This window comes from Leuresthes tenuis, unplaced genomic scaffold, assembly GCF_036924035.1.
Source record: "Leuresthes tenuis unplaced genomic scaffold, fLeuTen1.0.hap1 SCAF_17, whole genome shotgun sequence".
Lineage (NCBI taxonomy): Eukaryota > Metazoa > Chordata > Actinopteri > Atheriniformes > Atherinopsidae > Leuresthes > Leuresthes tenuis.
The window spans coordinates 3,115,506-3,128,678 of NW_027325371.1; the positions used below are offsets into that span (position 1 = coordinate 3,115,506).

At 41.2% G+C, this 13,173-nt stretch overlaps 2 protein-coding genes across 2 annotated transcripts in view; one reads left to right on the plus strand and one right to left on the minus strand.

Annotated features, from left to right (window-relative positions):
- Positions 1 to 9,218: 9,218 nt before the first annotated feature.
- Positions 9,219 to 9,781, minus strand: hoatz (HOATZ cilia and flagella associated protein). Its single transcript, XM_072369428.1, has one exon. The coding sequence runs from the start codon at positions 9,706 to 9,708 to the stop codon at positions 9,235 to 9,237; it is 474 nt and encodes a 157-aa protein (XP_072225529.1). The 5' UTR covers positions 9,709 to 9,781; the 3' UTR covers positions 9,219 to 9,234.
- Positions 9,782 to 12,051: 2,270 nt separating this feature from the next.
- LOC140272967 (uncharacterized) overlaps positions 12,052 to 13,173 on the plus strand; it is a 32,663-nt gene continuing 31,541 nt past the window's right edge. Inside the window, exon 1 of the mRNA XM_072368488.1 lies at positions 12,052 to 12,130. The gene's annotated coding sequence lies outside the window, so the exon portion shown is untranslated. The remainder of the gene's footprint in view (positions 12,131 to 13,173) is intronic.

Sequence of the window (13,173 nt, forward strand, 5' to 3'; positions counted from 1 at the left end):
TGCTAGATCAGTGTTTCAGAGCATGAAGCTACTTTGAGGGGCACTTTAAAGGCGCCGTATCCTGCTTTTCCAGGTGTTCTGGCTTATCTGCAGTGTTAAAATGATGCGTTATCACCTTAAACGCTCAGAAAAACAGTTTTAGAACTTTTTCTAGAGTAGGAACTCGTTTTATCCAGTTGCTTTCACACATGGTTGGACGAGTATGAGAAAATAAATGTTGATTAAACACTAAAACATGGAAACATTCTTACTAAGCACCCAAAGTAAAATCATGAACCTGTAAACAAGCTTAAGAGGCTACATTTTCCCCCTTTGAGAGCCTGAATTCAACCCAAAAGGAAGAATTTAGGTGCATTATATCACAATTTCCTCTTAAACTTTTGCATATTTGAGTAAAAACTTTGATTTGATTCACAGCACAGCCCCGAAATGATGACATAAACCTCTGGTTTGGCACATAATGAGGAGCAGCACTCTCTGAGTCCTTGGAGAATACATCAGATGCATATTTGTGTGCTGCTGCTGGGCCTAATGAAGCTTGATGACAGTAATGCTCCGGCTCAAGGTGGTCCTGCATTTTTCAGGCAGTACAAACAAGCTGACTGCATGACCTTCCCTTTTAATGACTACACAATCTTAACAGGAGCCGTTATAAACCGCCCTGAGGTCGGCCATCCATCAGCGGGTCCTGATGCAGCGCTCTTGGCATTCGTATCAACAATAAATTGGACACAGAAGGTCTTGAGGAGAGGAAGGAGGATTTTTTGGGGCGGTATTTTTCATGAAACTATCCTCCAGGGATCGATGGCCTCACCCTGGACTCAGCCTTTCTCTGGGACTCCCACAGAGTGATCAGTGCATCTCTGTCCTCATTAACGGAGACAACTGAAGCTGCTGGTTTCTATGAGAGTTCAGTCCCGTCCCATAAGAAGAAAGACACCAGAGTTTATGTAGTTATCGTGAAACTGTGGATTCAACGTGATAAAAACCAGAGAACTTCAGAATTTATAAGTCAGACACAAAATGAGGGGTTTGTGGATCTTCTCAGTTGAGTTTTTAAGTCTTAGTGCCCCAGACTCACCAGTATCTGTCCCAGTTCCCCTGGTTTGGGTTCCTCAGCTCTCCAGAACCCCTAAGCTTCTCTTTGCCTAGTTATCTTATGGTTAGTTTGGTTTTGGAGTTATTCAGCCGGTCTGCTTTGATTTCAGCTTAAAGAAACAACCTTCAGTTAAGTTTCCACAGCTACCACAATTCATCAAATCCCTGACAAACCGGGTCCCATTGGTGCCAAACCGGGCTGATCATATAGTCCAATAACCAAGGATGTAACCTGAGAGCCCCAAAGAACCACAAATCCCTGCTGTCACAAGGTCCAAATGGTCTGGGAAGGAGGAGGGGAAACCCGGGAGAAAATGCACTGATGGATGGATGAACAAATGAAAAGCAACCATTTTAACCACACCAAATGTCAATTAGAGTCTGTTACGTCTATTTATATAAAAACTCTTTTTGGACAATGTTGGTTCCTCAACCCCTGGATATTGTTCTATTTCTATCAAATTTGAGCTAATTTTGGGGTCTTTTTTTGTTTGGACACTAAGTAAATTACTAAAAACAACATAGTGCTATTTGAAAATCAATTAAAATGTTCTTATTTACACAAAATGGTTGTTTTACACAGCTTTTTTGTGCCATATGACTCAAGTTCACACTAAAGGGAGGGATGAACAAATGAACAGGTGAGGCGGTGAGTGAGTTAAACCAGGTGTGGAAGTAACATTACAGAAATTACCAAAATAAAACAGGAAGTAAGGAGACTAAAAATAAAACAAAAAGGTACAAAATATTGTGTCACTGCAGTGATTTTACTGAGGAAAAGAACCAAGAAACCGATCAGAGCGACTGAGAATTAATGCTAAAAGCAAACCAAAGAGAAAACAGTTCAAGAAATTAAAGGTCAAACCCGGTCAAATAAAAGCTCAGCAGCTGTAAAATACCAACAATAAATCACCATAAACCTTTAATTTAGGAACTATTTATTTATCTAATTAAGGGCAAGATTAACGTGTTTATGTTCCATAAATATGTCAAATTTAACACATTAACAGATATATATAGATGCATGTGTCTGTGTATATATTTACAATTAACTTTTCTTTCTTTCTTTCTTTCTTTCTTTCTTTCTTTCTTTCTTTCTTTCTTTCTTTCTTTCTTTCTTTCTTTCTTTCTTTCTTTCTTTCTTTCTTTCTTTCTTTCTTTCTTTCTTTCTTTCTTTCTTTCTTTCTTTCTTTCTTTCTTTCTTTCTTTCTTTCTTTCTTTCTTTCTTTCTTTCTTTCTTTCTTCATATCACCTCAAACTGGTTTATTTAACATCACAATGAGTTCCCTGAACTCCAACGGCCTCCAGTCACCAGATCTCAGTCCAACAGAGCAGCTTTGGGATGTGGTGGAAGAGGAGATTGGCATCACAGATGTGCAGCCGACACATCTGCAGCAGCTGCATGATGCTGTCATGTTAATATGGACCAAAGTCTCTGAGGAATGTTTCCAGCACCTTGTTGAAGGTTTGCCACGAAGAATTAAGGCCGTTCTGAAGGTAAAAGAAGGTAAAAACCTTTTACTAAGAAGGTGTAGCTGATAAAGTGGCCGGTGAGAGTATTATAGCCTTTTTTTAAACAGTCAGCAGTAAAAGTTGTTTTCATTCTTTCACTGTCTGCATTTAGGTGGTAGGTAATGATGTGGAGGAGCCCGATGAAAGCGGAGGCAGAAGAGACTGATTTATTAAAACAAAACAGAAACCGCAGCCGAGCCGGAACGCCGTTAAAAACTAAACTGAGCAAAACAAAACCGACTGGGACCAGGAACAAGCTGGGAGACACAAACCGTGAAGTAGTGATGGCAACAGCAAGGACTGAGCTTAAAACAGAGAAGAGAGGCTGGTGAACGAGAAGAGCCGAGGATAAAGAAGATAAAGGTGATTATCATATAAAGAAAACGCTGTTCGTTATTCCCTCCCACGCCCAACTCTTTCCTTTCATTCTGCGCTCTGACATCACAAACATTACAAGCTCCAGTTACAGCAGGTTGGACGCTGTGGAAAATAAAAGCTCATAAACCAACATTTTAGTCTGCTGAGCAGCAGAAATGTGAAGAAAAACACTAAATAAGACAGTTTTTCAGCAGTAAAACGCACAGAAACATCCACAGAAAAGCACCTGTGAAGGTTTGGTTTGGTTCTCTTCACTTTTCTGGCCTGTCAGCTGTTATTTGGATTTATTCTGCTTGCATTTCTTTAGTCTTGCTTGTCTTTCTCAGTTGGTTTAAGCTGAGTCAGTTCTGGCTTGTTTCTTGTTCTCACCCACAGTTTTCCTCCTCTGTCTGGTCCTCAGCTCCAGTGCCACACCTGCACATCATCCTCACTGATCAGTTCCCCCCTCAGTCCTCGTCAGATCCTTGCTTGTAGGTTTTCCAACAAATCGATCGGTTTCCACCGGAGTTTATGGAGGAGTTTTTGTCCAAAGCGAAACCAAGAAAGAAGTGTTTCCTCCACAATTACTTATTTTACAGGTTTATTCCAAGGGCGTAACCATGGTTTAGACATTGGGGGGGTCCAAGAAAAACTAAATTGTTGAGTGCATTATCTACAATTCTTTATTTATATATGAAAAATTGGACATTTAGAACATAGTTTAGAGGACTACATTGACCATGTAAGTTCACATCTAAAGGAATAGTGTAATTTCTCCGAGACAGTGACTGCCCCCCCACTTTGTTTTGGTTAGTTGCTTACTGTTTACTGACCTTAAACACACCTACCAATTACAATTATGCTCTTCCAGTAGTTCTGTAGCAAATAGGACAGCTTCCAATGGAAAACGACCAAATACCCAAAGCATGTTTATGGAAATATTTTAATAAGGACAACTAATGATGTAACAAATTACAGACTTTTCCTTTAACAAAAAAGGTGCTGAGGACTTTTAAGTCCAGGTTCATTTCTATTGTGTCAATGTCTCAAAATGTGTATTAACAATGAAAAGTCCAATAGTCTAATGTTATTTTTGTTTTAAGTTCTTTTATTTTGAAAGGGGGCGGAAGTTTATTTTGTTGATTCTGTGTTGGATTTCCTGTTCTGGTACAATCTGCTCTGTTGAGCAGCGCCCGTTGGGTCACTCTCATTGGCTGTTAGCATCAACAACGGCGACCGCGGCGCAGCCGTTACGTTCCCATGGTAACACACGGAAATAAGTTGAAAATAAATAAGACACAACAAGAGACCGATCCCTTGACAGGGTTCATAAAAGGAGAACATGCATTTTACATATTTTCTTCTGTATAATGGGGGGGGACAGGTTGGTATTTTCTCAATATTGGGGGGGACACGACCCCCCAAAGAATGCGTGGTTACGCCATAGGTTTTTTCGCCAAAGTACAAAAAATAAAAAGCCCAAGTTTTCCACGGACACTTTAACCAATTATATACACACTTCAAAACATGTCTTCTACGTTTCCTAACACGACTTTCTGTAAATTAGAGAAATGTTAAGGATGACCTAAAGTTTATGTAGGACCCAAATTTAAACACCTAATTTGCATATTATGACGTATCATGCCGGATCATCAAAAATACTTAACTAGGTGAACTAACAAGGCTAATAGGCAGGTAACCAAACTTAGCTTTTCGTGACTCGGCATGAAGGGAAGGTGAGGATTCTGCAGTGACTGAAAGGAAACCAGGAGGCTAAATACTGTGGAGGGAGTGATCAGTGAATGAGGTGCAGCTGGGAACAATGAGCCAGGTGACAGGGGAGAAACATGACCAGAACAACACATGGTTAAAGATAAACTGTGACATGATAAACTGATAGGACAGACTGTCACTCTCCGGTGATCCACAGCCAGGTGCTAATCAGATGCCTTGAACCTCCTTAAAGACACAGGTGCTTACTGTCATCTGAGTTTATGTACAAATGATAAGTAGATAATAATAATCAGGACTTCAATTAACTTATCTTTAAATTCAATTAAATCATTAAACTGCCATGAAATCCAAATACATTCTCCATAATGAACTAAAATGGAGCTGTTTCTATGCTTTTCTCTTTGGCTCATCTGCCTCCAGCTGATCTGCCTCCAGCTCATCTGCCTCCAGCTCATCTGCCTCCGGCTGATCTGCCTCCGGTCGGCTGATCTCTTCACCTCCACACAACTTTAAGAGGAGCAGTTTAACCACCGCCATGAGATGCTCTTACAGCCAGAGAGCAGCTTGGTCATTAAAAGCAGGACTTTTTACAGGCTGCTGAGAGCGTAAAGCATCCCACTGGGTACCTAACTTTTACTGGAGAGGACACCGTTATCAGTATATCAGCTCAGGAACATCGAGTTTCAGTGATTTGTGCTCCTCCACTTTGTCGGCCATGTGCTTTTCTTTTCCTCGTGCATCTTGTTATCACAGAATATCATGATCTCTCCACCACCTGAGCAAATAAAGCTCCTATTCTGTGCAGAGCATCTTCATCACACATGCAAAGCAGCCACTGGCTCTGAAACAAACAAAATCTGCATCCTGCAGAGCACAGAGAGGCTGGCTCAGCTGGACTATTACTGCGGGGTTGCATCATGAAGTGGCCCTTTGATGCTCACAGCCTTGTATTATTCAGCCAGAGACGAGAAAAAACACAGACAACTGCTGCTTTAAATGTTGGTTTCGACAAGGATAAACCGAGCTTCTGATGACAGGATTTCTTCAAGCCGCATTTATCAAATTCTGGCAAAACGGGGGGAATAAATAATAGATTTCTGTAGCTCAGTGAGAGTTTCAGGGCTGCGCAGAAGGAATAAGACGAGAACTTTTCTTACTTTTCTGACGGATTGAAAAACTTTTACATTGACTCACCTCATTATGATCTGAAGATATTCGTGTTTGTCTCATCAGCTTCATTTAATTTGTTCAAATACGTCCATTTTGGCATTTCAGGCCTGCAACACCTTCAAAAGAGTTAGGACAGGGGCAATTTAGGGCCGGTAAAGAGGTTAAAACGTCATAGGCTGAGTCTTTTCTGGATGTCTAACGAGGTGATGATATTTCTGCTGAATATCCAGTTTAATTACAACATGGTGATTTATTTAGGTGAGATATTTAGCCGCTAGGGAGTGTTTCACAGCTAAAAGAATACAGAAAGGAAGAGGAAGAGAGAAAATTACCTGGAGAAATAGAAAGAAGAAGTAAAAGAAAGAGGTGGAAGGTGTGGGAGAAAATGGAGGAAAAATATCAAAGGAAAAAGCATCAGGAGGGAGAAAAAGGAACTAAATTCAGAGGCAAAAAGATGTTGAAAGAGAAGTTAGAATGGGAAGAAGAATGAGATCAAGAGAAACGAGAATAAGAAGGAAGAAAGGATTAAGAAGAAAAAGTTGGTAGAGGAAAATGAAAGATAAAAGAGGTGAGGAAGAAAAGGACGTAAAGAAAGAAACGTGAAGTCAAAGAGAGGAAAGAAGAAGAGGAAAGGAAGGAATAAGAGTGAAGAAAGGCAGAAGAAAAAAGATGAAAAGAATCTGGGAAATGAGGTGAAAATGTAAAAAAAAAGGAAAGAAAGAGGAAGCACAAAGAAAAGAGTTGGAAATATAAAGAAGAAAGTCAAGATGAGGGAGACCAAAAAGTTGTGCTAGTAGGAAAGGAAAGTAGAGGAGGAACTGGGTAAAGAGAAGGAGGAGAGGAGAAAGAAGAAATTATACAAAGAAGGAAGAGTTTTTTAAGGATTTCTGAACCCTCGATGAACTCTTTTTTCAGCCAGAATGTTTGCAGAGAAAACTATGATTTTCATCTCTTTGAAGTTCAAAGTTCAGCCGATCGGTTCCGATCCGATCGGTTCCGATCCTGACTGTGAGATGATGGCCACAGCTCAGAGTTCAGCCGATCGGTTCTGATCCTGACTGTGAGATGATGGCCACGGCTCAAAGTTCAGCCGATCGGAACCGATCCTGACTGTGAGATGATGGCCACGGCTCAAAGTTCAGCCGATCGGTTCTGATCCTGACTGTGAGATGATGGCCACATCTCAAAGTTCAGCCCGGTCCATACTGACTGTGAGATGATGAGCACAACAGGCCTCCTCAGAGCTCTGCCTCTCTTTCCTTCAGCAGCGAACTGAGCAGCAACAGCTGGGAGGCAGATATTACAGCGATCTGTTTCCACCCCCCAGAGACTGCTGGGCGGAGATATCAGACCCCAGCACATCAGAGCTGCTCCAGGTTATGAATAATAGGCTGAAGACAGTTTGAGTTCATCTCAGCACATAAACATTAGTGACTGTTATGGAAATTCAACCGATTTAAGCAGCTTTTACTTCTTGTTAAAGCATCTAATCGAACATAGACTAAGGCCTCAGAACCTACACAGAATGATGAGCAGCAAGATGAACCAATAAGAAGCTTTTACTGACATCTTGTGGCAACTTCCCATCACTTCACTGAGCTGCAACAGAAGCCCGATGTTGTTCCATCTCTACCTTGTTGATGGCTTTGAGCTCCAAGTCAGCTCCTAGATACAGAGTTAAATTCAGGAAACAAGATCAATAGTTACCTGAAACAGCAGCTCACGCTACATTTTAATCTAATGGAAGGAAATAATGCTTTTACTCCTGATCTGGCCCTCATTCCTCTCTGTTTCCTTCAAACATTCAGACTTTCCTGTAATCTTTTAAAGTGTCCTGATCAATACTTTTCCAGCTTTCTGAAGGTCTTTCAATGTGTTTTTTCTTTGTTCAGCCACTTAACTCTGAACTATGAAGCATTCAGGCAGGAAAAAGGCTCCTAACTCAAGGGATGAACCAGTGTTGTGTCGACACAGAACAGACAACTTAGCAAAGAAGCCATTTTAAACTGGATCTTTAGGCCCTTTGTCACAAAGACACATCATTTGTTCCCATTTCTTTAGCTGCATCTATGAAAAACAGCAAAGAAAACACAGTTTGACAGACAGAAAATAGGATTTCTGCAGCAACAAGGTGATTCCCAAAGAGCTATTAGCTGAAAACTTGGCATATCTCAGCATGGTGTGCAGTGAGTCCTTAAAACATTTGAGGAAACTGGACAAGTGGAGGACAAAAGAAGAAGTGTCAGGCCTAAAAAACTATCTACAGCAGATGAACAGGATCTGAAAGTGATGTCCTTAAGAAAGAGGAAAAAATCCAGCTGTGACCTGACAGGACCTGAGAGATGCATCTGGACCTTCAGCTGATCCATCTACTGTTGGCCCAAGCCTCATCAGAAATGGTCTCCATGGAAGGGTGGCTGTCAAGAAGCCGTTCTTAAGGAAGGGAAACAGGGAGAAAAGGCTGAGCTGTGCCAAATGACACAAGAAGTGGACTGAAAATCAGTGGCAACAGGTCTTATGGAGGGATGAATCCTCCCCAGAGCCCGGACCTCAACATTATTGAAGCAGTGTGGGATCATCTGACAGAGAACGGAACAAAAGGCAGCCCACATCCAAAGAAGAGCTTTGGGATGTCCTTCAAGAAGCCTGGAGAACTATTCCTGAAGACTCCTTAAAGAAATGACAGAAAGCTTGTCTCAGAGGGTTCAGGCTGGAGAATAAAGGAGCTCAGACCAGATATTAAAGTTTGAGGGGTTGAATAGTGTTTACAGACTGGCCTCTGTGTGCTCTGCCTGCTTTGAATAAAGTCATCAGGCTCCTTCTTATCTTATTCAGACTCGGCCTTCTCTGCTGGACATTTGAAATTTGAATATCTACACAGGCTTCACTTCACATTATATATGATGCAGTTTGAAGAAGACTTTAAATACAGATTATTTTATTCTACATTGTTTCACAGTGGTGCCGTGGTGATTATTATATTAGTTTTAGAGTCTAGAAAACATTTTTCAGAACTAATAACCATACAATAGATTTTCATTTCATTTTTTAAGAATTAAAGGGCCTATTAAACTCAAAAAGTGATCTAAAATCTCTCCTAATTTTTTACTGTGACAATAATCAGCCCTGATGAGCTAATTTAATGCCTCTATTTGACAATATGTGAAATATGTGGCATTTTAAGGACGTGAAATTGGACATTTTTCACCTTTTCCCTGAAGTTTATCACTCTTTTTATTCAATCAGGTAACTGTGAAAACAGATAAATAAACATCCGATGGATTTAAATGATGTGTTTAATGTTGATTCATGCTGAAAACAGAGTATAAAAGTGTTAAAGTCCCTTTAGATGCTCCATGTGCTTCACTGAAGCTGTTCGACCAGCTTCTTCTCCATCTCACAGTCTGGAGCTTCCTGTGGTTTCATCATCTTCTTTTCTCCGACCTCCCTCGGTTTAAGGCCCGCAGACAGCAGCTCTTTCTGGATCCTCTGCTGTCTCTGCCTCCCCAGCAGAGCCAGGATCTCCTTCCTCTGGTCGGCCATGGCCTCGTACCGCCGCCTCTCCTCCTGCCTTTGCCGGAGAGCGGAGCCACCCGGCGGCCCCGGGGCGGAGGTTGGAGGAGCGGAAACAGCGGCGGCGCTTCTGCGCTGTGGCCGGGACACCGGCAGCCTCTGGCGGACATCTGCCGACACCAGCCGGGACTCCAGCGGGGGCAGCAGGGACAGGGAGCTCCACAGCTGCCTGGCATGGGACACATCCTCCGGAGAGGAGCCTTCAAACACGGTGAAGAGTTGATCAAACTCCTCTTCCTCCGGAGCCTCCGTTTGCAGCGACATTTTACTTTCAGAGGAGAAACCAATAAAATAGAAGATAATAGCGATGGCAATTGGGGAAGTTACATCATTTCTAGTCTTGTAAAGTCTCCGTGAAGTTCGCTGTTGTTTACAGATGTTACCATGGCAACGTCAGACTTTCAGAAACAAAAACACCTGTAGCGACGACTGAAGTTGATCGATTCTCCCTTTAATTTACCAGTAAAATAAAAAGGAAGCCCCCCATGTTTGACATCATCTCAATACATTCAATGTTCAATATCTTAGCTCGCCACCAGCCCCCTTAGAGAAGTAAATAATCAACGTCCATTACCACTTACGACCGTTAAACATTTGGCGCCAAAAGTCTACCGTTTAAAGCCAACAGACTTTCATTTGTGAACTTTAATTTATGGTGCTTATCATTTGGCCTGAAGTAAACTAACAAAAGTCTTATGCACATTTTCAAGACTGAAACTTTCCTCCAGCACCCGGGGGCTTCACTTTACATTTTTGTGGGCTTTTGATGACGTCTTTGTTGCGCTTCATGACAACAAATTCATGTGCATGTGCAGGGTTCACGTGGAGTTTTGTTTTTAGGACAGTGGTGTTACATCCCACAACTGTAGGGGCGACAAAGAGTAAATAAAATGCCAAATTCTCTATTAAATGAAAGGAGTCTGTTAGATTCAGTCCATCTCGTCAGTATGTTTGGATAAATATTAAGCCTTAAATATGGCTAACATACTTTTGTCCAGATTTCAAGTATTAGGCCTACTCTCCTACACTCTGAGTTGAGTTGAAAGCCAGATGTCCAATTTGGAAACTTGGAGGAACTTCATGGCTGCCCCACTCACAGAAAGTGGTGATTGTCTCTATCAGTGAACATGCTCCTAAAGTCTATAATTCACTAGTTGTTAGCTTTTTTTGCTAATTATGGCTAGTTTTGTCAAGGATTAATTCCTACAGGGTTTTTTAACTTCAAACTGAACTCTTGTGTCAGGTAAAAGGTAAAATAGAATATAAGATAGCATTGTAAGTTGTCATAACCACATGTGAGATGCAGAAATATTATGGGATTACATAGATCTATGAGACCTCAATACTGTTTATGTATTGGTATTAAAAATCCCCCAGAAGGAGCTGGGGAGTGTCGTTTGGGAGAGGAATGTAACCACAGATAAGTGGAAAATAATAGATGGATGGACTTGTTGACTAAATCATAATAAAACTTAAAAACTTAGAAGTTTTAGCATCATTAGATGGTATAGTCTGGGTTTAGATTCAGATGTACTTTACTTGGGGGAAGTCTGTTCTTTTGCATCAGAAATACAAAAAGTAAAAAACATCCATAGCACAGATATACAGATTGAAAGTGAAACATAAGCATAGTTTATTGTGTCTGTTGGTATCCTTTCCCCTCAGTCTACTGTAACATCACAGAGGATAGTTTACCTTTAGACTCATAAATCTATAATCATCTCTTATGTTATCCTGCTACAGTTCCACTTAAGTCTCCTCCTGGATTGGTCTTTAGCTTCCTTTATCTTCATCTGGAGTTTTCAACCTTCCTCCTTGGTGCTTCTTCTTACTGTTGAAGAGGACTTCCATCTCTTTAGTTCCCCACAGCTTGTTATTTTGGCAACATTTTACTGTCCTGGCTGGAAAAATGGAGTCAGTGCTCAAGTCAGTGATGTCATCAAGAGCCAGTTGGGATGATTGAATATGATTGAGTCTATTTAGTGTTTATTTTCAGACTAACCAGGAATACTGCAAGTATAGGCCTCTTCAAGGACCATATATATGTATAAATATATGTATATATATGCAATCCAATCCATGTAAATATTAAATAGAATTGAAATATGTCTGTATTAGTTATGCTTCAATCAAATTACAATGTTGTAGCAACTAATAATATGATTATAATACAACATTATCAGAACTTATATTTAAGCAAAACTGATAATCATTACATTTGTTATCAGGCTATAAAGCATTTTATTGTAGCAGATGATGGATATGGAAGCTGTTTCAACTATTTTTGGGCAGTTTAGTCAGTTTAATACACAATAATTTCATAGATTATGCGCTTAAATGTGTCTTGAAAGCTTAATTTTTAAAAGAAACCAACTAGAACATCTGTCCACTGAATGTAGTTTGATGAAAAATGACATTTTTCCCTTAAATTTCTCTCTCAGAACTCACTGAAGGTCTTTATTTGAAGGCAGCCTGACCAAACCTCAGCTGATTGGCTGGATGGAGGCGTGGTGCTAACTTTGGAGAGAAGGCGGGTGGCTCCACCCCAGGTGTCTGCGGCCGGTTTAAATAGTGTGGAAGAGGAAGGGCGACAGCATCACCACCTTCACTTGATGCACCTGACAGGATATTCTCACTTTCCTGGAGTTCAGACAACATTCTGCGCTGAGGACTGAAGCACTGAGCAGTGAGTATGAACATCCATTTCCAGGTGAAATCCAGCTGCTGGGACAAAGGCAGCAGGTGTTTTTTCAGCTGAAATTACAACCTTGATTCATTAAAAACTCCAGTTTTATCTATTAAACAGCTAAACATGGAGGATATCTTCTGGAAGCGTTTTTTACTGGTGAAAAAGTAGCAACTTACTGGGTTTATAATTTGTTATTAAACAGCAAAAAAAGGTGCTTTAAATGAGTTTAATTAAATGCTACTTTTACCTGAGCCCCTGATGTTTGCTCCCACTAAATGCTGCATACTGTGTGGTGATCTGTGCCCACGTACCTGCCACACATGGATGCACCCCCCCACATGTCACCTTTTTGGTGTAAACGGTAAGCTTGGCTGGAGACGAGCGGCTGCACCTTATAAGGTGATGTGCCAGCTGAGTCCTGAGCATCCCTCTTTGGGCTCCCGAGCCACCAGAAGCAAAGGGTTAGCCAAACATGGGCATTCCAGCATGGCAGCTCTCTTGGTTGATAATAGGAGTTATCAGTGTGCTGCTTTTCATGTTTTATTGCCTGCTGCTCAGTGGGAGGCCAAAGCCTCCCTGGGATCCATATGAAGAGCCACAGACAAGGATAAGTGAGTAAGTAGCTCAATGCAAAGTGAGGGAAATGTGTTTTTATCAGCAGTAATCTCTGGGACACTTAAACTGAATGTAAATGATCTGAGCGGCACGGGAATTCAAAGGCAGTTTGAGTCATCGAATGAGGAAGGACAGGGGGGGGCATGAGCTGAAGTGTTGGTTTTATTGATGCTTTTCACATCTGCTTGAGCCTGTGTGTGATTCAAAGTGTTTGAATTGGTGGATTAGCTTGAATTTTGTAAATACACCAGTCAGCCAACATCAGTATGACATTATGGCCACGAGCAGGTGAATTGGAAGACGTAGCAACTGGTTTAGGTTGGAAAAAACGAGGCAAAGTTAATGTGCCGAAAGCAGAAAAAACGGCCAAGGATTTGAGCGACTCTGAGGAGGATCAAGTCCTAACACCTCAGTAAGAGGTCTGC

Coding starts and splice junctions, on each gene's coding strand:
- hoatz (XM_072369428.1), bottom strand. CDS start 9,708: ATGTCGCTGCAAACGGAGGCTCCGGAGGAAGAGGAGTTTGATCAACTC.